The 24,493-nt window shown below is 43.9% G+C and overlaps 1 protein-coding gene across 1 annotated transcript in view; it reads right to left on the bottom strand.

Annotated features, from left to right (window-relative positions):
* The window catches only part of KIF5C (kinesin family member 5C), a 141,879-nt gene extending 118,805 nt beyond the window's left edge, over positions 1-23,074 (bottom strand). Inside the window, exon 1 of the mRNA XM_047085709.1 lies at positions 22,949-23,074. Coding sequence (XP_046941665.1) covers positions 22,949-23,074 — 126 coding nt within the window. The remainder of the gene's footprint in view (positions 1-22,948) is intronic.
* Between the last annotated feature and the right edge of the window lie 1,419 nt (positions 23,075-24,493).

The raw sequence follows: 24,493 nt of genomic DNA on the forward strand, positions 1-24,493 counted from the left end.
AAGTAGTATTCCATAAATCGATTATTTCAGACTTATGATGTCAAGTGTATACCTTGGATTTCTTGGTAAAATGCATCATGGTGTCATGGTAAAAAAAAAAAAAAAAAAAGTGAAAGCTGCTTCTATAGTTACAAACATTCCCATCACAGAATTCTGGAATAGGCTAGCTTTCATAGGGTGATAATTATCAATAACTCAGTCCGAAATCGTTGTTCATTTTTTAGCAACCTAGGTTCCTATTGTCTTTTCTCATGGCTATGTACAAGCACCTGAAGTTCCTGACCATTCCAACAAGACAAAGCAACAATGATGCTAAGAGAATCACCTCCCTGTTCTCTCCTCCAAGGCACTCTCAATCCCTTACTGAAACATTGTCTGGAATTCCCTCTCCTCTTTGACTAAAACAGGAGAGATGTAAGCATGGTGATGTTCCTAAAAGGGGGGGGGGGACACGTATAAAAATTCAACTGCTGCAGAATTCTTTTTATGCAGCCATCTACCCTATTGTGACAGCAACAGCTGGCTTTCAGGGAGCCATTTCTAATACTCAGGATTTAAAGTCTAGGAATGCCTCCACTCCCCTCCCCCACACCACCATCACACAGGGGAAAACTGGCATGCCTCTCACTTGGCCCCTCTACTCCATGGTTTGAAGGCTCAGCTGTGCATGCTCAAAAAGTCATTCTCTGGGAGGGCTCCCCAAAAGCTCTCTTCTGGGGAATCTTAGTCTTGTTATCAGGAAAAAGCCAGGAAACCTTCCATGGGCTATCACCTCCAGAGAAAAGGCCTGAGTTTTGTCATCTCTGAACTCCCTGCAGTGAAAGTAGGACCTGGGTGCAAACTACCTGTTACAGACTGAAGCCCTAACCTCCAGTACAATTGTATTTGGACATAGGACCTTTCAAAAGGTAAATAGAGTCAAATGAAGTCATAAGGACGGGGTCCTAATCCAGTCGAATTGATGTCCTTCCTTCCAGAGATCTCTCTGGATCTGAACAGGCTACATTTTTCTACCTTCAGAATTCACAGCAACTTTAAGTAGCTATTGTGAAACATAAATGATGAGAGAAAAGAGCAGGTCACAGAAAGATATACACAGTATTTTTATAAATATTTCATTGATTCAATACTAAGCAAAATTAAGCAAACAAACAAAAATGTTTGCAGTAAAACTACAAAGAATATTAGGTGGATGATAAAAGCAAAATTTAGGTGGATGGTTTCTTCCGGGGTGAGGGGACAGCAACTGGGACCAAGGAAGCTTTATGCATTGCTATTAGGGGGATGGAAACTTCATGGGTATCCATTTTATTAAAATATCTCATCATGTATTTTTGTTACATTTATTATTTTATATGAAATAAATATTTCATAATTAAATTTATAAAAGTAAGATGTTAGCATAATATAACATCCATCACTTAACAGTAGCTATTCTGGAGAGAGGGGGTATGGGACATTTCTACTTACCAATTTTTACCTCCCTGTATCTTTTTAATTGCCCTAAAATGCTTACATAATACTTATATTTGGAATAAAAGGTCAAGAAAGTAAAGGAAGTAAAAAGAAGCTATTGGACATTTATGATTACTTTCATAATGTCTTTAATCTTCCCTCCCCCTTCAATTTCCTGAGTAATAAGCTAGGATGAACAACTGACCAGCTTTAAGAAAAATGTATTGGTTGGTCTAAAATAATTTTGATCCTCAGACCCTATGGCTCAGTATTGATTTATTACATATATTACACAAAAATGCACTTGAAATATAAGCTTCAGCTGGAATTAACCCACACTCTTTTGAAATGAAAATAATAGCTATGTGGTTATAATAATAATTCAAGCACTCGATAGCCTGGTTATTAGGAAAACGCTGGGAAGCAGACGTCCAAAAAAGAAATTCTCTTATTTCTTTTCAAGACAATTTAGGTAAATTATAGACATTTCGCTTTCAGAGCTGAGGACTATCAATAGAATTTTAAGTGTGGTTCATTTATATTAATGTCTTCAATTTAGAATTTCTTGGACCCTTCTTGCTTTATGATGCTAGTTTTGAGCTTAAATTGAAATAGTTTTGTAAGACTAGTAAGCTGCAAATCAAGAGAAAAGTGTCTTGTGTGTGGCTTCTATGTTTTCATAGAGGAGGAAATCATTTGAGAGCAATCATTTCTATACTTAATGTATTTCTAATTTCTTTCATTTTTGGCTCTGTCATCTGAAAAGCTGAATAGAAGAAAACAGAACTTGGATATCCAACAAAAAAATTTTTATTCTTTGGGAAATGGAACTACTTTGCAAAATCTGCCCCAACCTTAAAGGTGTTTATTTCTCAATAAACTTTGAGTACTAGTCAATCACTTATCAGTTGTATTGCCATTGTGTGTGTGTGTGTGTGTGTGTGTGTGTACATGTTGGCGTCTATCTGTCTCTCTTACTAGACAGTGAGTTGGTTGAGGGTGGGATAAATAGAATGTGCTCCCTAAGGAATACCTATATATAGTTTGGCCCAATTATGATGAATTTCTCAAAAGAAAAATGTAGGCAGCTCCTTTAGTGGTCAGGTGGGACTTATGGGGAAAGGGAGGGAGCAAAAATCAGACCAAATATAATCATAAAAATGAGACAATAAGTACCAGAAGAAATACTCTTTTAGTTAGTCATTTATTCATTCATTCCATCATGTATTGTGTACCCATTAGGACTCACATGCTGAGAATATGAAAATAAATCAAACAATGGATATCAATATACCTTCATAAAGTTATATTTTTTATTTTTATTTATTTATTTTTTAACTGGGCTTCACACCCAGCATTGAGCCCAAAGTGAGGCTTGAACTCAAGACTCTGAGACCAAGACCTGAGCTGAAATTAAGAGTCTGAGGCTTAACCAACCAAGCCACCCAGGCTCCCCTAAAGCTATATTTTTTTTAAAAAGAAGGAGGGGCGCCTGGGTGGCGCAGTCGGTTAAGCGTCCGACTTCAGCCAGGTCACGATCTCGCGGTCCGTGAGTTTGAGCCCCGCGTCGGGCTCTGGGCTGATGGCTCGGAGCCTGGAGCCTGTTTCCGATTCTGTGTCTCCCTCTCTCTCTGCCCCTCGCCCATTCATGCTCTGTCTCTCTCTGTCCCAAAAATAAATAAACGTTGAAAAAAAAAATTTAAAAAAAAAAAAAAAAAGAAGAAGGAAAATAGGGGCACCTAGGTGACTCAGTCAGTTGAGCGCCCGACTCTATTTCAGCTCAGGTTGATTCCAGGGTCATAGGATCAAGCTCCAAGTTGGACTCCATGCTGAGAGTGGAGCCTGCTTAAGCTTCTCTCTCTCTCTCTCTCTCTCTCTCTCTCTCTCTCTCTGTCTCTCTCTCTCTGTCTCTTTCTCTCTCTCTTTCCCTCTGCCCCTCTTCCCCACTTGTGCTCTCTCTCTTAAAAAAAAAAAAAGATTGAAAAAATTGAACAAAATCCAGTACTCCGAATGGGGTAATTCCAAGAAGGGAGGGACTAAATAAACAAGGAAATTACTCCAGCGAGCCTGCAGAGCGAAAAAGAATTTCAAGAGACACAGACAGATGGGAATGGCACTCTAAGAGATGGGAACCTCATGAACAAAGGCACCGAAGAGTGAAATTGCAGACTGAGGTTGAAATACGGTGTACAGTTAGGTTTGATTTCTCAATCAATTTCTCAATTTCTGAAGAAAACATATTGTAGAGCATTTGCTGAATCACAGGAACCAAGGTGAGGAGTTCAAATTTATTTTAGTAAGTAAAGGAGCGTCTTAAAATGTTTCTGAGCAGAAAGTTGACCTATTCTGAATAGTACTTCAGAAAGAAGACATTAGCTACAGTGTTCAAGGGACTAGAGGGAATGTAGAGCAAGCAGGGAATTGTTTCCCAAGACTATTACAATCCAAGCAAGAAGCAATGAAGGTCTTCAAGAACTACTCATGAGTAAAAGCAAAAGAAAACAAACCAGGGATAGATGGTACTTCCTTACTTTAATAATGGATATCTATTAAAAATCTACATCAAACATCGCCTTAAGATCAAGAATATGACAAGGAGTCCTGCTATCATTGTTTTTATTTTAGATTGTCCTGGAGGCCCTATCTAATGCAGTGAGGCAAGAAAAAAGGAGTGAAAAGTATTTGTTGTAGAAAGAAGGAAACAGAACTCTCATTCTTTAAAGATGATAAGGGGCACCTAGGTGGCTCAGTCGGTTAAGCAACTGATTGTTGGTTTCGACTCAGGTCACGATCTCATGGTTTCATGAATTCAAGCCCCACATCTGGCTCTGCACTGGCAGCACAGAGCCTACTTGGGATTCTCTCTCTCCCTCTCTCTCTGCCCTTCCTCCACTCATACTGTGTCTGTCTCTCTCAAAATAAACTTTAAAAAACTTTTTAAGGGGCGCCTGGGTGGCTCAGTCGGTTAAGCGGCCGACTTCGGCTCAGGTCACGATCTCGCGGTCCGCGAGTTCGAGCCCCGCGTCGGTCTCTGTGCTGACAGCTCGGAGCCTGGAGCCTGTTTCGGATTCTGTGTCTCCCTCTCTCTCTGACCCTCCCCTGTTTATGATCTGTCTCTCCCTGTCTCAAAAATAAATAAAACGTTAAAAAAATTTAAAAAAAAACTTTTTAAAATAAAACCTACTCACAAATTTTTAGAAGACAGTTTACTAATATGCTTGAATGTATATATGGACTTAGAAATCCAAGAAGGAGACATAAATCTCTATACTTTTAAGACACAGAAGAGCAGCGTGAAAACGTTTTTATTAAAACAAAACAAAATAAAACAAAAAGCATTAGGGAAGCCTGGGTGGCTCTGTCAATTAAGTGTCCGATTCTTGATTTTGGCTCAGGTCATGATCTCACGGTTTGTGAGATGGAGCCCTGAGTTGGGCTCCACACTGACAACACAGAGCCTGGCTAGGATTCTCTCTCTCCCTCTCTGCCTTTCCCAACTTGCACTCTCTCTCTCTCTCTCCCCTCTCAAAATAAATAACTTAAAAAAAAAAAAGGCATGATAATCCTTTTCTCTGTGGATAGATCCATGTAAACTAAGAGTACATCAAAACATTCAGGAGTCTATGGGGCACCTGGATGGCTCAGACGGTTGAGCGTCTGACTTTGACTCAGGTCACAATCTCACAGTTCATGGGTTCAAGCCCTGCATCGGGCTCTGTGCTGACTGCATGGAACTTGTAGTCTGCTTCAAGTTCTGTCTCCCTCTCTCTTTGCCCCTCCCCCACCTCAGAAAATAAATAAGCATTTAAAAAAAAAATTCAGGAGTCTAGCCTACAAGATTTCGTAGCAAATGCACCACACCCTGAGAGCACTGGCACTGTGATCTGTGGAACACCCTAGACAGCCTCTCAGCTGGAAATTATAGCAAGAGCAGAGCTGATTCTGACCTTCATACAAAATCTGATACCAATGTAAGGGCAAGCAACAGAGAGGGAAAAAAACCCTCCACTTTCAAGTACAGCCCAGGATACAGCTACCTTCTCTATAGCAGTTCCCCAAATTAAACTTCAGCCCAGTGGGTTGCTAATAGTAAACACCAAGTAAACAGAGCCAAGTGTGCTTATTTACTGCAGGACTGTTGACGAGAGAGGTGGGGTTGTCTCCAAGATGCAGAGAATATGAGCAACACTTCCTGCATTTAATTGACAACAAACCCTTTTATCAAAGAACTTGTGTCCTAGCGAAACTGCAATTTAGGAAATGCAGTTCATCTGGACATTTTCAACTCCTGTTAGGAACCAAAATGTAGATGTGACACAACAAATGGTTAAAAGCAAAGACTCTAGGACCACGCTGCCCTGGTCTGAATCCTAGGTCCACAACTTACTTACACTTGTGTGAGCAAGTGTAACTTACCTCTTGAGCAAGTAACTCGAGCAAGTAACTTAACCTCTCTGTGCTCTAGATTCCTCATCTGTGGAATGCAGAGAGGACTTGTGATAATTGTGGTTACCTCACAGGGTAGCACTGAGGGTTAAAGTAAATGAATGAACATTCAGTAAAGCGTTTACATAAGTGTTTGTTAAGTGTAGCAGATTTTGCTATATGCTGTCACCACTCAGAATTACAATAGTTTGCGATTGGGGAAGAGTATAACTTCATTGGTCTAAGAAGATAATTACTCTTAATCTAATGGGTGCATAAACGTCTGTGAGAAGAACAGTAATACATACATTGTCTGTAGTTCTGCTAATCAAGATACTCTATTACCTGATATTTATACTGAACACACTATTGCCTAAGGTTGTGTTTGGGAAAGGGTGGGCCAGGGAGAATAGAAAATAAAAAAGGGACTATTCTTAACTTTAAAAACATTGAGAAATTTTCTTTAAATATAGTCCTCCTCAACATCCAAGTTGAAAGGCACCTTCTCTCCAACCTCCCTTACTCACTTTCCAAATAAGTTACATCTTCTGGAAGGAAATTTAGTGCTGAAGAAATTCTGCTAGAATTAAGCCATTTTACAGGATTGTCTTCCGACCTCTCCTCCCTCAAAACAGGCAAGACCAACAGACACGAGGCTACCGTTATACACTGAGGCGCCTTTGACACATGCAATATTGCTCACTAAACAGTTCTCACCCATGATGGCAAAGTCTTCCAGGAAACTTCCAAACCATCAGAAAAACGTTGTGTTAAATATGGCTTAAGTTACCTATACTTCACTTCAAAAATGAATTCACTGCCAAATAGGACACTCATATATTCCTGGAGGCTGTAGGGATTGGTTTCTATAGAAAGCAACAGGATAATATTTAATAAGATCAAGTAAAGTATTCCTTGCATTAGAATGCAACCTCTAGAAAAAACTCAACAAAAGAAAACAGCAGGGATGTTCACTAAACCATCACCCAGACTAAGGGGACGCTGGAGGTCTGAATGAGAAACCAGAGGGATTAGCAAACTGTGATCTATCAGCCCCAATGGACACTTAAATCGTCACTGAAAATTACAACCACGAATATATTACAAAACATGGAAAATCGTTTACGGAGTAAACTTAAGTAAAAAGGGGGAAAAAATGGAGTGCCTGTGTGGCTCAGTCGGCTGAGCATCCGACTTCAGCTCAGGTCATGATCTCACGGTTTGTGAGTTTGAGCCCCCATCGGGCTCTGGGCTGACAGCTCAGAGCCTGGAGCCCGCTTCGGATTCTGTGTCTCCCTCTGTCTGCCCCTCTGCTGCTTGTACTGTCTCTCGCATTGTCTCAAAAATAAATAAACGTTAAAAAAAAAATTTTTTTAAGGGGGAAAAAAAAGCATAAATGTATCCAGGGTTGGAAGTACATTTTTTTAAAATGCTAAGTGTCAATGAAAGGAAAAAGGATATGAAAATTAAAATGGACAATGTAGGGTGGTGAGGTTACGGCTGGTTTTGTGTTGTTGGGCTTGCACGTTACATCATGGCGATTTTGCCTTTGCAAAGGAGGAAAAATCAATTCTGTGTCAACCCTGACCAACAGGAGCACAGGAGGGGTGGGAAAGAGATTTCCCAGCACAGAACCAACTCCCGCTTCAAAGAGCTGTGTGGCCTTCACCTGCAAGGCGACCTCACACACACACACACACACACACACATACACACACGTACACACCAGGACAAAGAGGCACCTGCTAGCGACCAGGAAGGCGCTTCCCGGGTTTCCCACAACAGCGCCTCCTCCCACCAGCGGGCCTCCTAATGCGCGCTTTTGTTCACGGGGTGGAGGGACCTCATTAGCTGGCGCCCGTGCTAAAGGGAAATGCGTTTCCAGGACCAGAGGTCTCGTCATTCCTAGCATTAGCAACAGAATGCAGACAGAAGGTAAGTGGCAGATTTGCGAATCACTGGGGTGGAACTTAAAAACCACCTTCCAGGGAGGCCGAGCCCAGCAGTGGGGCGGCCCTGGGGCCCGGTCTCCAGGACACTGCGGTGGCAGCTGGGCAGCAGCGGAGCACCGCGACCTTCTTCAAAGACGACGCGGCGTGTCCCCCCGTGGGTGTTCCCAATGTCACCCACTGCAAGCGCATCCCAGCCCGCTGCCGTTAATGGCCAGGACTGAATTACATGACGCCGGCCGGGCGGCAACACTCAATGTACCAGTACTTGGGGGGGAGTGGGGAGTGACAGCAGAGAGAGGGACCGGGCTATAGCACACATCCCGCCCCGGGGCTTTTCCCGACACTATTCAAGACAGAAATATGTAAAGCAGCTATGCAGAACAGCAAAATAACTTAAGATAAAGAAGCAAATTTTACACGTGCAGTGTAGACAGATCCTGCCGCAGCGTCAAGGTAATGATGTCCCTCTGCAAGGTGTCCCTGAACGCAACTGGACGTGCTTTCTCTTTAACTCCAGCAAGGCTTTGTTTCCTCTTCTCTTTGGACACTCCCAGCAGGCTAATTTTCTCTTCTTTTCTTTTCTTTTCTTTTTTTTTACTTGCCTTCTTTTCTTGGATTATATATATGGTCATTGACAGCAGAGATCTTGTCTTACTTATCACACAATAAACCCTCAATATATCAAAGTGGAATTAAAATTAATAAATGCAAAAACAGTGTGTCGGCAGCACGGAAAAGATTCGTGCGACGCTGTCCAACAGAAATGCAATGGCAACGATGAATGCAAGCCACACGTGTAACCTTAAATTTCCTAGTAGTGGCATTTTAAAAAGTAAAAATGGGTCGCCTGGGTGGCTCAGTGGGTTATGCATCTGACTCTTGATTTTGGCTGGGGTCAAGAGGTCAGGCATTTGTGAATTTGAGCCTCGTGTTGGGCTCTGCACAGACAGCATGGTGCCTGCTTCGGAGTCTCTCTTTCCTTCTCTCTCTGCCTCTCCCCTACTTGTGTGTGGGCATAAGCGCGCTCTCTCTCTCTCCCTCAAAATAAATAAACTTAAAAAGAAAAAGTAAAAGTAAAACGGGGAAAATCATTTTTATCATTTCAAAATGTAATGACTACACAAAATTGAGATAGTTTACATTTCCGTTTTTTTTGTCCTAAGTCTTCAAAAGCCCATGTACATGTTACATCTACTGCACTCCCCGACTTGAACCAGCCACACTCCAAGTGCCGGATAGCTGTGTGACGCGAGTGGCTTCCATACTGGACAGCAGAGAATCACAGTGAGGTCCAAAAGTTTACCTTCGCTCTTTAAAAAAGTAAACGTTCATAGTAATAAAGAACTCACTTAGTTTCAAGTTTTCCATGAATGTATATACTACCTCTTTATATTTGCTTTTTAATAGCACTAAAGAAATATTAAATACATGTATATTTTCCCCTTTACAAGCTCTTTTGGATAAATGTCTAGACCAGAAAATACAGTTTAAAAACAGATCCTCAAACCGATTTTTATCAAGAGTCGTATTTATTAAGAAACATTTAACAAGCAAATGAGCAAGCAAGTGCTGTTACTCTAGGATACAGTACTTTGGGTGTTTCTTTCCCACTTGTTTGAACAAATAATTAGTAGGTTGTGTTGTTCAGTAATTATTACCAAAGAGCTAAACACTTCCCTTCTAAAGTCTGTTTTTCACAAATATTATATAAATAAACTATTAGTAGTTAGGAGGCTCTGATGCTATATAATGGCATTAGTACAAGGGACCAAAAAAGCCAGAAGCCTCCCCTGAAAGCTCCTCCCACCCACTGGGTGGGTGAGTTTGCTCAAGTAACCAGACAGCACGTGGCTAGGGCATCGATACCCATATCCCAATCCTGAACCTAGCCAAGTGTGGAGGCTCACATGGTCTTTCTACTTTCCTTACCTCACCATGCCCCCATCCCACAGCCCAGTCTCTTCTGGACCTTGAGACCAGCCCACCTGGGCCTGAATCTGTGGAGCTAGCCTAATTTACCCACTCAGCAGCATGCAGACAGGAGACAGAAAAACAGCTCCTAGGAGCCAGCCCAGGAATCCATATCTGCAGAGGTCAGCTTACCACCAAGGCCAGATACAGGAAGGAATTGATTGCCTCTCATGGGATCCTGCCCACCAGTGACCAGGACTGACAGGTCTGGACACTGCCCAGTCAGACCGGAATTTGGTCCTCTCTATGAGGCAGGAGGTGGCTATGAAAGAGAAGCAGAAGTCCCTTCTCCCAAGACTATCCAAAGTTTCTGATGTCACTTGGAGTTATTATTTAACCAGGTTCCCAGATGAAGATCAATAATCTCTGAGGAGTGAGGTGCCAGACAGGTGGTTCAGAAAAAATCTATGATATAACCTCCTCAAAGAATTGAAGCAGACCTCTCTTCGTTTCCTCATGAGGCAAAACAAGACCTGGAAATGGGAGAGATCGCTCTGTGACAGAGCACAGGAAAGGAAGGGACTGTCAGTCCAGAATTGTGTAGCCAAGACCTTTAAGTAAATTAAAGATCTTCTAAAATAGTATTATTGATGGGCAGCTCTTATGACCATACACTGCAGCCTAGGAAGTTAAAGCATAAATTACTGGGATTTTTTTTTTTTTAATTTGCACTTTTTATCCATCTCCCTTCAGAGATTTTTTTTTCTTTTTGTTTATTTTATTTTTGAGAGAGAGAGAGAGAGAGAGAGAGAGACAGAGCGTGATTGGGGGAGGGGCAGAGAGAGGAGACACAGAATCTGAAGCAGGCTCCAGGCTCTGAGGTATCAGCACAGAGCCCAATGCAAGACTTGAACCCACAAACTGTGAGATCGCGACCTGAGCCAAAGTCAGCCCTTAACTGACTGAGCCACCCAAGCGCCCCTTTTTTTCTTTTTAGTGAGAAAAGGCATAAGAAACATAAAAAGACAACTACAAGCCTTTTTCCTTAAAGTAGTATGTTGCAGTGAATTCTGTTCTCACATGTATATTTTTTCCCTTCAGCTCTGTTGGATTTCTTTTCCGGTATTCAATTCACACCAAGGACAGGTATTCATTGACTAAAAAGGTAATAAATACTACTACACCTAGAAACACCTAAAAGTATTGCTGTGAATGTACTTGGCACCAATCTGATAAGGGCGGTATTGAGCTCGCAAGACAAGTGAGTGATACATCTGCCTGCTTTCCTGGTGTTTACACAAGCCAACTAAAGCCAGGGGGAAAGCAGCAGGGAAAAACTGTAACACGGAAATCTCTTTAAACAGCTTTTCTGGATGACACCGCAATGCTGGCACTGGTTTATTAGAAAGGGTAAGTGGGACGTGACCATTGTTAAGGGACATGGGCTGGAAATCTTGATTAGCCTGACTGCCCTGTGTTTCTTCTGTCCCACAGGACTCCACAGCAAAAGCCTCCCTTCTTGTTTCAAGGTCGATACGTATGAGCATTTCTTTTTCTCCTCACTTGTAATCAATAGCACCTAGTATTCTGATTTGAGCAAACCAGCTGTAGAATAAATTTATGAAGCAATAGGGGGAAATATGGGTACTTGACATTAAGGAATTGCTCATATTTTAGTTGTGATGATGTCATTGAGGTTTTAAAAGAGAACTGATATGTTAAGGATAAAATGATGTGAGATTTCACTTTAAAACAATCAGGTGATTTGGGGAGGAATGGTTAGGGGAGTATAGAAAAAATAAATCTGGCCATTTGTTGATGATGGTTAAAACTGGTTGACAGCTTCCTGGGGGTACATTTTGTTATTCTTTCTACTTTGGTGTACATTGGAATCTTATATAATAAGTTACTTAAAAGAGTACCTAATAATCAGAGGGCAAGGTGCTAAGCTCTTTCTAGGGTTTTTTTGAGAGGGTTATTTTATCCCTTCTCAACTTACAACTGCCCAACAGATATCACAGGCCATTCAATGTTAGCACCAAGAAGAAAAGCATCCACCCTATTTTTCTTGAAGACTACAAACTTGGCCTCTATCTTTCGCTGCCTCAAGAGAGAAATTTAGCTTTTGATCACCTCCAAGAAACAACATCCTTTAGGATATTGAAACTGACAGGAGACAGCCTACAAAATCGTATGGTTTACATTAAAAGTCTGAAGGCATTGCTGTGTTCTGGATCTACGGGTTAACAGTGCATGACAGAACACATACTCTTGGTAAGAATTTAATTTAGCTCAGGTATGAAGGATGCCTTATGAGACAAACTGGCAGCGATTCCATCTGGTAGACAGAGAGATGAGAGTATAAAACAGGACAACTTACCATCTCTGAATTGCTCTCTCTCAAAAACTATGGCTGCCTTAAAATCATCTATACCCTGTTACCCACCAGTCCCAATTCTGGGGATGTATTCTAAAACAACAATCTGGCAAGTGCACAAAAAGATGTGTGCACCAATGTTTATCACACTTTTGTCTATAACAGAACGAAAAACAAGCAGAAAAACCCAAATGTCTAACACTAGGAAATGGTTAAAGTATTGATTGATATGTAATGCAATTATATGCAACCTTTACAAATGCTACTATCTGAATATACCGTTAAGCAAAACAGTGGGTTTCAAAACAGATTTTAAAAAAACCCTATCTGTGTTTTAGAACAAAGTATGGTTGTTTTATAGAATGGAAAAGAGCTGGGATATACAAGGAAATGTTAACAATAGTATTTTCTAAAAGTCTGGGTGGCTCAGTCGGTTGAGTGTCTGACTTCAGCTCAGGTCGTGATCTCACGGTTCGTGAGTTCGAGCCCCACATCGGGCTCTGTGCTGATCGCTCAGAGCCTGGAGCCTGCTTCAGATTCTGTGTCTCTCTCTCTCTCTCTTCCCCTCCCCCACTTATGCTCTCTCTCTGTCTCTCAAAAATAAATAAATGTAAAAAAATTTTTTTTTACAAAACTATTTTCTGGTTTGTAAAAGTAAAAGTGCTTTTTACCACCTTCTTCATGCTTTTCTGCATGGTCTGAATTTTTTTTAATAAGCATGGAATATACCAGAAGCCCTGAAGAAGGTATTGCATTTAAGACAGTAACAGTAAAACCATGAGGATGTCCTAAGTAGGAAAAACAAGTTACCAGAGCTGGAGAAAGGTCAAGGTAAAAATCCAAGCAAATAACTCCAGGGTCTACCATCTAACAGCTTAGGACAGTCAGCATTCTTTTATTTCCTTCAAAAGATATCTGGTACTGAGCATCTACTCTGTTCCAGGCACTGTTCCAGGCCTTAGAGATGTTAATAAATGGCACACATTTCCTGCTCTCAAACGGTTTTCAGTCTACTTGGAAGAAAGGACGCATACACCCAAATAAATGAAACACGGTAACTGGGGGAGGTCAGCTGGGAGTTGTCCATGGATATGGGGTGCATAGGAGGAAGTGTCTAATCTGGCAAGGTGGAAGGGGAGAGGGACTAGTCGGAAAAGTTTCAGGGGAGGCACTACTGGATGAGATTCTAAAAGCGAATGGATGCTTGCAATTTAGCTACAATTTGAGAACAGTCACCCCAGGCATGTGGGATGTGAGCAGCTGGGGTAAGGAGGGGGAGACTTAGCCACCTCATCATTTGGGGGAATGGAAGCACAGATGGAACACGGGGTGAGGGGAGAGGTCAGGAAGGTAGGCAGGCCCAGAATACAGAAGGTCTCAAATGCCCCACTGAATCATCCAGCTTCCAGATGACCACTGTAGTCAGGCTCCCCTGAGCTGTCTTCTCAACCACGCCTGACTTTAAACTTGCAGAGTCCAGTGTTAGCAAGAATCCTACTAAGGCAGTTTAGAGAGAATCCCACGCCCCCACCCAATATCAATATCTCATCACCCCTGATACTGCATAATCTAGATCTCGATTCCTTGATATCTGGCCTGCCTTCCGCAAGAATCCTGTTAGGTCATTTTAGCAAGAATCTCCCCCTACCCTTGATGTCTCCTCTTGGTAACTGTCCATCCACCTACCCACCCACCCCCATAACCTGTTCTACTTGGAGTTGAGCCCGATTTCTCTCGCCTATGGCAACAGTACTGATACCTATCACAATAATCTTAACTATTTTTACAAGTGTCAGAATAATTTTTTCTTTAACACAACCTGAAGGCACCAGAGAACCTGTGATGAAGGGTCTGGGCTCTCCCAAGATTAGTCAGTCTGACAAGAAGACATAGAAATAACCACTGGTGGGTCTTACAAAGCGGACATTTTCTGAATGCCTGCTATATGCCAGGCACTGCGCTCGGCACTGGATGTGCATTCGCTCTTGTGACCATCACAATAACCCTACAAGGTGGAGAGTTATATTAGCCCTATTACAGGCCAGGAACTGCAACTTAGTAAGGTTTAGCAGTCTGTCCAAGTCCATACAGCTAAGAAGGTGCAGAGCTGGGAGCTGGTCCTGGGCTGTGTGTGACTCATACCCACATCTGGGGAGTACTGTGAGGAATCAACACTCCATATTCTCCCACGTTCTCTGCAATATCAACAAATAACAGCAAATGAAACAAGTCAATTCCTACTGAGAGGAACTTGGTTGACATGCAGCAAACGGGTTAAGGGAGGAGCTTTTTCAGCCACAAAAATAGGACCTTATAAAAAATCCAAGAGAAATAAGGTGAAATTGGATCTGTCGAGGGGGTATTTTTTTTTAACTCAAGTGAAACCATTAGGGAGTAGGCAGTTTTGTTTTTGCTTGTTTAATAAGTAGACACAGGTGAGAAAGCTGAGGCAGGGACTCAAGGGAACCCAAAGGTGGGGGAGGTTTCCTATTTTGAATGGGGGAGAAAAGCCAAAAATGGAAAACACTGTCATTAAATAGGGGAGTTGGGCCAGACACGCACAGGTGGAGGCAGAGGGAAATCCCCAATGATACCCAAGTTATTTAAGGAAATGCAGAAACTGGCATTGATGGAGACTTGGTTCTGTGCAGGGAGCAAGGAAAGAAAGAAGCCTCAATCAAGATACACTTACAAAGCAACTAGACAAGCACTGTGAAGGAGGCAAAGACCCATGAAACAGACACACCCTCTCCCTCTCGCCTATATATGATCATTGCAAATAAAAGGATCAGCGGATATGGTCTAAAAATAAACAGACTGTGAGCTCTGCCTTCATGGATGGTTAGGAATTTCACAAATAAGATGAAAAGAGAGGCTATTCCAAGCAAGAATGCATAAGAACAAACGCCTAAGAAATAGGCCTACAGGAAGAGTTTTCAGGACATAGCGTTAAGGGCAGTAATTTTAGGAGGCAAAGCTAATTCTGAAAATGAGAAAAATTACAGGCAGATAGGAAACATGGGGGATAATTAGCACTGATTGAGCATTTTCTCTCTACTAGATGCTGTTTTGACCCCTTCGTTTCATTTCATTCTAACAGCCCTGTGAGATAAGTAATTATATCTCCATTTCAAATATGATCAAACTGAGACGCAGAAAAGTTAAACAACTTGGGGGAAAAGCCCCACAGCTAGCCAGGGAATCCACACTCAGCTCTGTCTGACTCTCCCTCCTACCTGCACCAACCCCATTCACTTAGGTGGTACCAACTGCATACGTGCCGGGAACAGCAAGCGGCCTCTGTGTCACCTACTAGATGACAGCTACTTCCTTGTGTCCACTCCTTCCAGCGTTTCAGGGGGTATGTTTACTGGAAACCACTGATTCATTTTCAAGTGATGTAAACATCTCTGAATTTAGGGCACAGAAGAATGAAGGACTGATAATTCTCGACATTATTAAACACTATTAGTGCTCACTTAAACGAAGTGACTGAACAAACCCTTTATAATCCTGCCTTCAAATATGACTGCTGTTGGGAAGGAATACAAAATGATACAACCACTTTGAAAAACAGTTTGGGGGGCGCCTGGGTGGCGCAGTCGGTTAAGCGTCCGACTTCAGCCAGGTCACGATCTCACGGTCTGTGAGTTCGAGCCCCGCGTCAGGCTCTGGGCTGATGGCTCGGAGCCTGGAGCCTGTTTCCGATTCTGTGTCTCCCTCTCTCTCTGCCCCTCCCCCGTTCATGCTCTGTCTCTGTCTGTCCCAAAAATAAATAAAAAAACGTTGAAAAAAAAAAAAAAACAGTTTGGCAGTTTCTTAGAGTTAAACATATAGTCACAATATGATCTAGCAATCCCAAAACTGATATCATCTCGGTATTTACCCAAGAGAAATAAAAATTTGCCCTCACACAAAAACATAAACGCAAAGGTTTATAGCAGCTTTATTCATCATCATTCCACACTGGAAACAACCCACAAGTCATTCACTGGGTGAATGGATAAACAGACCTTGTTATATCCATCTAGTAGACTACCTCTAAGCACTAAAAAGAAATACACTATTGATACATGCAACAACAAAATAAATCTCCAAGAGTTCTTAAGTAAAAGACACAGGTTCAAAAAGATCCTTAATATGTGATTCCATTTTTATGACAGTCTGGAAAAGGCAAAATTATAGAGAGGAAGAAGAAGTGGTTGCCAGGGGTTAAGAGAGGGGAGAAGGTTTGACTACAGAGGGGTGGTACAGAGGGGTGGCATGAGGGCTTCTGGGGGGGTAGGGAGTGGTAAACAAAACTGTTTTGTATCGTGAGTATGGCAGTGTGTGGTAGGCAGAGTGATGGCCTCAAAAGATGTTCACACGCTAATTCCTGGAAATCTGTGAATATGTGAATGTTACAGGGTAAAAGGGACTTTGCAGATATAATTAAGGTTGCTAATCAGCTGACCTTAAAATAGGGAGATTAGGGACACCTGGGTGGCTCAGTTGGTTAAGCGTCTGACTTCAGCTCAGGTCATGATCTCACGGTCTGTGAGTTCGAGCCCTTCGTCGGGCTCTGTGCTGACAGCTCAAAGCCTGGAGCCTGCTTCAGATTCTGTGTCTCCTTCTTCTCTCTGTCCCTCCCCCACTCAGCACTCTATCTCTGTCTCTTAATAACGAATAAATGTTAAAAAAATAAAAAAAATTAAAAAATAAAATAAAATAAAATAAAATAGGGAGATTATCCCAGATTATCTGGGTGGGCTCACTACAATCAGATGGACCCCTCAAGTGGGAGAGGGATGAAGAAGGGTCAGTGAGAAAGACATGCCATGGAAGTTGCAGGAGAGGATGAGAACCACGAGACGGACTAACTTATTGCTGGTTTTTAAGACAGAGAAGAGGAGCCCGTGACTAGAGCCTGAGAGTGGCCTTTAGAAGCGGAGAAGAGCCAGGACTGACAGCCCTTACTCCTACCAACATAAGGATTCTGCCACCAATCTGAATGAGCAAATAAATGGAAAAGAACTGGAAAAGAACATGGCCCTGCCAATAGTTTGGTCTTGACCTTATGAGACCCTAAACAGAGAAACCAGCTGATCTGATGGACTCCTGACCTATGGAAACTTTGTGATAATGAACTTGCATAGTTTTATACCCTTAAACTTGTGATCATTTGTTACAGCAGCAAAAGAAAACTAATACGGCATTGCTACACAACTCTATATTGTCAAAGTCCCTCCCATAGAACTACTGTGTATAAGTTAAACATGAAAAAATTTTAGGGACACCTGGGTGGCTCATTGGTTAAGCATCAACTTTGGCTCAGGTCATGATCTTGCAGTTTGTGAGTTGGAGCCCTGCATCAGGCTCTGTGCTAACAGCTCAGAGCCTGAAGCCTGCTTGGGATTCTGCTCCCTCTCTCTCTCTGTGCCCCCTTCCCCCCCCCCCCCACTCACACTCTGTCTCTCTCTCTCAAAAATAAATAAACATTTAAAAAAGTTAAAATGAAAAAATCTTAATGTTCATGTTTTTAAAGACCATTACTATGGACAAAAAAAAAAAATTCTAGCCATATTTCTTTACTTTTTGAGTCCTTAACGTCCACAATGATAACTCCAACTTGGAATTTGGTCTCTGTCCTGGTCCTTCCTTTCTCGCCCATCTACTGTCCAGAACTAATCTGAGATCCTGCAGGCTGAGGCCACTTTCCATACCACTGACCAGCTCAGTGGTCACGGCTGATGTTTTGCCTTGGCTCTCAGAGAGGTCAGAACTTAATGCTTTCCTAGGACTTTGAATAAGAGGAAAGTCCCAAGTGAGCAAACTGAAGTGTCAACATCCATTTCAAAGAACTTACTGGGAACTCTCCAAAACAGAGTTTCCATCAATACAGATACATCAAAACCAATAGTCAGAGCCATAAGTAGTGGCTGACTCACCAGGATTTTCAGCAGCTAATGGAGGAGTACTTCAAGAAATGCTATAAATCCAATATTTTTCTCTGAAGAATTAATTTATGTGGAGTCCCTTTTCTAATCACTAGGTCATCGCCACCCTCTACTTCCATCTCACTGCCAGTGTCAACAGCTTTCCTACTATTTAACAAAGCTGAGAGTAGTACTTTCCCAATTTTCTTAAGGCATTTAAGTATAGTATATGCTGTCTTACCAGGTCTGCTCAAAGGAATAGCACTTCTCTTTGAAACTGTTTTTTTACTGAGAACAAACTGAGGGTTGATGGGGGGTGGGAGGGAGAGGAGGGTGGGTGATGGGTATTGAGGAGGGCACCTTTTGGGATGAGCACTGGGTGTTGTATGGAAACCAATTTGACAATAAATTTCATATATTAAAAAAAAAAAAAAAAGAAACTGTTTTTTTAACTACTCCCTAGGCCAATTAAGGGCCCACAAAACAAGTTAAATATACCAAAGTAAAGATTTCTAGATTCAACAAAGAGATCAATAAATACTTAAGTGCTTTCTATGGGCAAGGCCCTGGGAAATACTGCCCATAGCTTACAATGTCATTACGTATATGATAAAACTAATAATAATCCAAGACAAAGAAGTCACAAGATCTTGTGCAAAATAATGCTTCAGGGGTTCAAAGTGGGGAGGACTGTGGCTGGGCTGCTCAGAAAAAGAAAGCTTTACACAGGAGCTGAAAAATGCAAGGATGGTGGAGATACTTCCTCTAAGGCAGGACATTTTCTTAAAAAGAAAAATCTAGGGGCGCCTGGGTGGCGCAGTCGGTTAAGCGTCCGACTTCAGCCAGGTCACGATCTCGCGGTCTGTGAGTTCGAGCCCCGCGTCAGGCTCTGGGCTGGTGGCTCAGAGCCTGGAGCCTGTTTCCGATTCTGTGTCTCCCTCTCTCTCTGCCCCTCCTCCGTTCATGCTCTGTCTCTCTCTGTCCCCAAAAAAATAAATAAAAACGTTGAAAAAAAAATTAAAAAAAAAAAAAGAAAAATCTAGAAACTATACCTGCAAAATCTCCCTTTTAGCATACATCTCCATAAAAATTGAACAGAACCTTTTTTTAAGGTATTTTACCTATTTAAGGTATTTTACCTAATGTTACCTATATATTTAAGGTGTTACCTTATTTTTTTAAGGTATTTTACCTATTCACCTAAGGTATTTCTCACTCTGCCCTAAAGCTTTTCTCTTCTGTTGCTCCAAATTTCCTCCACCTCTTCTTGAATCCACACCACGCTGGCTCTTCTCTCTTCACCTGCTCCTGCCTTATTTTATTTTTTTAAAGTTTATTTATTTATTTTGAGACAAAGAGAGCATGCAAGTAGGGGAGGAGCAGAGAGATGGGGAGAGAGAGAGAGAGAGAGAGAGAGAGAGAGAGAGAGAGAATCCCAAGCAGGCTCCACACTGTCAGCACAGAGCCCGACATGGGGCTCAATCTTATGAACTGTGAGATCAAGACCTGAACCGAAATCAAGAGTCCAAGGCTTAACCGACTGAGCTACCCAGGAGTCCCATTTTATTGTAATTTTATGTCAGCTCCACATCCAGCATGGAGCCCAACACAGGGCCTGAACTCATGACCTTTAGATCAAGAACTGAGCTGAGATCAAGAGTTGGACACTTAACCGACTGAGCCACACAGGGACCCCGAACAGAACTTTAAAGAAAAAAAAAATTGACCTTAGTTTCAAAAACAAAAGAAATTTCTGGGATTCTGAATTTAGACTAACAGCTGACTCCACAGAAATTCATTCTTTACACGGCTCTGCTGGGAGTGAAGAAGACTGACATTGCTGGACGGTTCTGGCCTTCTTTGGTCATCCTCACAATCTACACCTCTACAAGCAAGGAAAGAGATGCCCACCCAAGGCAGTCTCCACCTGCAACTGAACCATATGGGCTGGTTGCAACTGAATTGGCTTGGGAGCCGTTCTGCTCAGTGTACAAAACGGGTTACAGGCTGCTAGAAAGGTCATTTCCATTAGTTACACATTATTAATCAGGAATAGGAAGGGTCCTGGCACATGCCAACCCTAGTCCCCCTTCAATGTCTAGCAGTCCTCTGTTTTGGATTCACTCTCACCAAAAGTGCAAAAGAATGTTCATAGCAGCTATGTCCATATTAACCCCAAAGTGGAAACTATCCAAGTATCTACTGACAGTTAATGGATGAATAAGCCATGGTGTATTCATACAACGGGACACGACAGAACAATGAGCAGGAGAAAACTGCTGTTACACACCACCCCATGGAGGAATTTGACAAGCATAATGTTGACTGCAAGAAGCCACACACAAAAGCAAACATACTCTATGGTTTTACGTATATAAAGTTTATTAACAACAACAACAACAATGAGCAAAGCTAATCTATGGCAGAAGTCAGAATAGTGGTTACCCTGAGGCAGAGGGAGTTAATAACCGGGAACGACACTAATGGGACCTCTGGGGTCCTGAAAATGTGTTTCTTAGTCTGAGAAATGGTTACAGGGGAGTGATTACTTTATAAAAGCTCGCTAAGCTGTACCCTTATGATAACACTTTATGAATGCTTTTTTCTATTAAAAAAAGAACCAAACTTATCCTGAAGAAAATTCAAAACCGCTGTATTAAAAAGTATTATAGTAAGATAATCAAAAATTTCCCTTTACAGTTGAAGAGTTACATGTGTATTCACACCCACAACTGTTAGTTTAAATTACTCATAGAGTGACTTTGTTTTAATGTATTTAGTTAATCACATGTATACTTAGATGTGAAATAAACATGGTTCTTAGGATCTCCACCTTGCACACAGATCACTCTTAAAAGACTGAGAAAGAGAAGGAGGAGCAGGAGGAGAGGTAGAGGAAGAACAAAAATAACAACTTCTTCAGGCTTTTCTTTAAAACCTCTGGAAAAAAAAAAATAGGGTCACCAGAACATGTTCTAGTGCTGCATAACTATTTGTTAAAAAATTGTTACAAGGTAAGGGGCAGGGATGAGATGTCCCCAGTAACTCCGACTCTATCTAAACTACAGCCTGGCTCAGGAAATAGCAAATCTGACTGTAGGCTGATCCCAGCTGAGAGATGTAACCCAAACAAGCTACTATCTGCCCCATGTACTGGCAGCAGATATGTCACTATCACCTATCCTGCCATTAAGTATAGAATTCCCCTCTTCATCAATAATTGTAGCATAAGTCTTCTCTTCAATTTAACACTAAGCAAAGAGAAAAGCCCCCTTTCCTGCCCTGATAGGTCAGCTCCTAGAATAAACGCATGCCATTTGGAGGTCATGGTTTCCTGATGACTGTAAAAATGGGAAGGGGAGAAGAGGTCGTCAAAGGGAGCTGCCTTCCTAAGGGAGGGACAAGATGAAGCCCCTGGGCAAAGGCCAGAGCATTGCCTCAGTTACCCTTTCAGGGAGAACACCCGCCTACCGCCTTACCGCCTACCAATCCGGCTAGCACCTGCTAGTCCCTCGGGCCCTTCTCAGGGACTGCGGCACAACCTTGGTGAAGATGCTGGGGGCCGCTTGGCCGGCAAACGTCAGCCTCTGGTGCTTGAGAAAGGCTTGGCGGACGCTGGCAGGGACCCTCCAGAAACTGTCACCTGTCAATCACTTGACCTAAATACACCAGCCACTGGGGGGAATCGGAGGGAGGGGGTTAGCCGGAGCATGCTCAGTAATCTGGATGACATCACTTAATCAATGCCGGGGACGGGAAGGCTGCATCAGCAGCCTCGAGCGGGCTGCCAGGAATATGTCAGCGGGGACCGGGAGGCTCCCATTAACTCGGTCCCTCCCCACGCGGCTCGCATACAAAGAGGGCACCGTCAGCTACACACGCTGGGGACAACGGGGGGTGAAAGGGCGGGGGAAAGGCTGGTTTATTTCATTTGACATACCGCTTTAAGAACTAAAACCCAATGGTATTCCCTGCCCCCACCAGCAGTCCCGGCTGCAGAAAGGGAGCCAAGTGGGGGGAAGGGAAGGGAGGAGGAAAGGAAAGGTAGGACGGGAGATCAAGCGAAGGGGGGGGAGGGGGGACCCAGCCACACAAAGTAACTTCTACTCTTGGCAGACAGGGGCTATATGGATGTGCTCTGGGCCCCCTAGTCCCACAGATGTGGGCACACAGCCTACTCTCCACCCAGCGCGAAGCACATCTGAGGGTCTGCGGACACCAGGTGGGGGGTCGCCTCATTGGGGAGGGGTCAGTGCCGGGGACCACGTCCAGGGTAGCTTGGGTTGAGAGGAAGCAGAAGACACACCAGGCCTCCCGGGAACACCAAGGCCACCAGTGTTCCCCACACCCCCAGCCTTCTGCACGCAGAGCAAGGTGAAACGCCGCGGGGAGCCGCGTCTACACCGCGTGGGAGCTCCGAACCAAGGCTAGGATTTTTCCAGTACCTTTTTTTCTTTTGCTTTTGCTAAGGTCGTGAGAAGAACAGGTAGTGTTCGATAAATCGAACTGATGCCTGGAACCATATATGGAGTGCAGAGATCATACTTTAAGGGGAGCCTGGGCACCCCGCTTGAGGGTAACCGAAACACCCTACCCACGCGGCGTGGCTAGGGCGGGGAACAATAGGCCCACGAGGGCCCCCACCCCGCGAACAATGGCGGCGCCGAACCCTTCCTCGCCCCCCACCTCCACTCTCGACACCTGGGCCCGCCCGCTGCCCCCAGTGGCCCCTCCACCAGCCCGGGAGCGAAAATGTAGGGCGTAGGGGAGAGGGTTTCTCTTCAAGTCCACGCGAGAAGGCAGCCCTGCGGGGATGTCCGAAGGGGTGGCCGAACACCTCTGCCGTCTGGGGCGTTCGGGCGCCCAGCTGCGGCGCGAAGCAGCCGGGGAACCCACACGTCCCGGACACTTACCCCAATCACCACGGTCTCATCGCCTTTAAATTTTGGGATGAATTTGTCCCCTCGGAGAATCTCCGCTTCGTTGAGGGGCCGGAACCGGCACATCACTTTGATGCTGCATTCGGCTGGATCCGCCATCTCGGCTGGCGGCAGGGAGGGGGCGCGGGGATGGGTGGGGGGCCGGGGCTCAGTAAGACGAGGGAGGAGGCCGCGAACCGCACCGCCTGCAGCGAGGCCGCCTCCTGCAGCCTCCAACGAAGCTTCTCAGCAGGTCATCGCGAACTCGGCGGGCTGGGCGCCTCCGGCCGTTCCGAAACCGGGTAGGTTTCTATCAGCCAGCCTCCCGCCCCGCCGGCTGCAGACCTGCCTTCCCTGGCCTTGCCCTGGCCCGGCGCTGCTCCCCGGGCCCACCTGCCCGCGACCACGCGGCCGGCGGACGAGGCGATGCGCAGGGAGCGAGCCTCGCCCGGCTCAGACCTCCCGGGCTCCTGCGCGCCCAGCCATCCTGCATCAGCACCAGCGCGCTCGGCCGCCTCCCCGGCCCGCCCCTTGGCCCCGCCCACCCCCGGCTCGCCCCGGGACGGTGACGTCACTGCGGAGATCCGCCCCGCCCTCGCCCCGGCTCCGAGAGCGGGGCATCCTGGGACTTGTAGTCGCTCCTCCTCTCGGTGGAAGGACAAGGATACTTACTTGCAGTTGGGTTGGCTTTGGGGGACAGCGGTGGTACCCCAGGTGCCACTTCCAAAAGCCTGTAGGTCTGGTCTGGCTGCCCAGGTCAAGAACAGGGTAGAGGTCGTATCCAGTATTGCCAGTTAAGATCTCTAGATAAACCAGGTCTATATCATCTCTTTACATCTATTCATGATCTCCAAGGAGAATCCCTTATGACAATGTCCAACTGAAACGTTATGGAGCATTTTCTCTGTGCTGAACGGTTTTGTAAGAGTTGTTGGGAAATCAAGGGGGAAATGAGATTTGCCTGAATATTTGAAGCCGTTTTTCCCCAAAATGCCTGCACATACCAGTTCACAACATATTTTGGGTCAGGGGCTGCTTTCATATCTGATGAAAGTTGGGGACACTTTCCATAACAAAAACAAAAACAAAAAAAACTTGCACACACCCACAGATTTTTCACGCTATGTCATTGGATTTGGGAACAACCCAAACCTGCCTGTGACTCCCAGGTGAAGAATCTCTCTTAATTACTACTAATTGTAGTGTAGTTTCCAGAACCTCTGCCTAATGCCTACTTAGAACCCGTAGCATGAACAGAATATATACAGGATCAAGTTCTGAAGTCCCTTGCAAAATACGCTCAGAACCCCATGATCAGATTTCTGCCGACTTATTAGCCTTATCTCTTACCACTTCTCATCTTGATGTTTACACACTGACAAATACCAAACTATTTGTGGCTTCCTCCATTCACCTCTTGCTGTGCTTGCTTCTGATACTTTAAGTCATTTGCTAAGAGTCATCCATTCATGCCTATTACTAAGTAAGTGTATTAAGGCTCTTACAGTAAAAAGTAAGAGAAACCCAAATGAAGTCACC

The sequence above is a fragment of the Lynx rufus genome, unplaced genomic scaffold (genome assembly GCF_022079265.1).
Source record: "Lynx rufus isolate CCGP_SWC_20201006 ecotype Redwood Valley unplaced genomic scaffold, mLynRuf1.p SCAF_2, whole genome shotgun sequence".
NCBI lineage: Eukaryota > Metazoa > Chordata > Mammalia > Carnivora > Felidae > Lynx > Lynx rufus.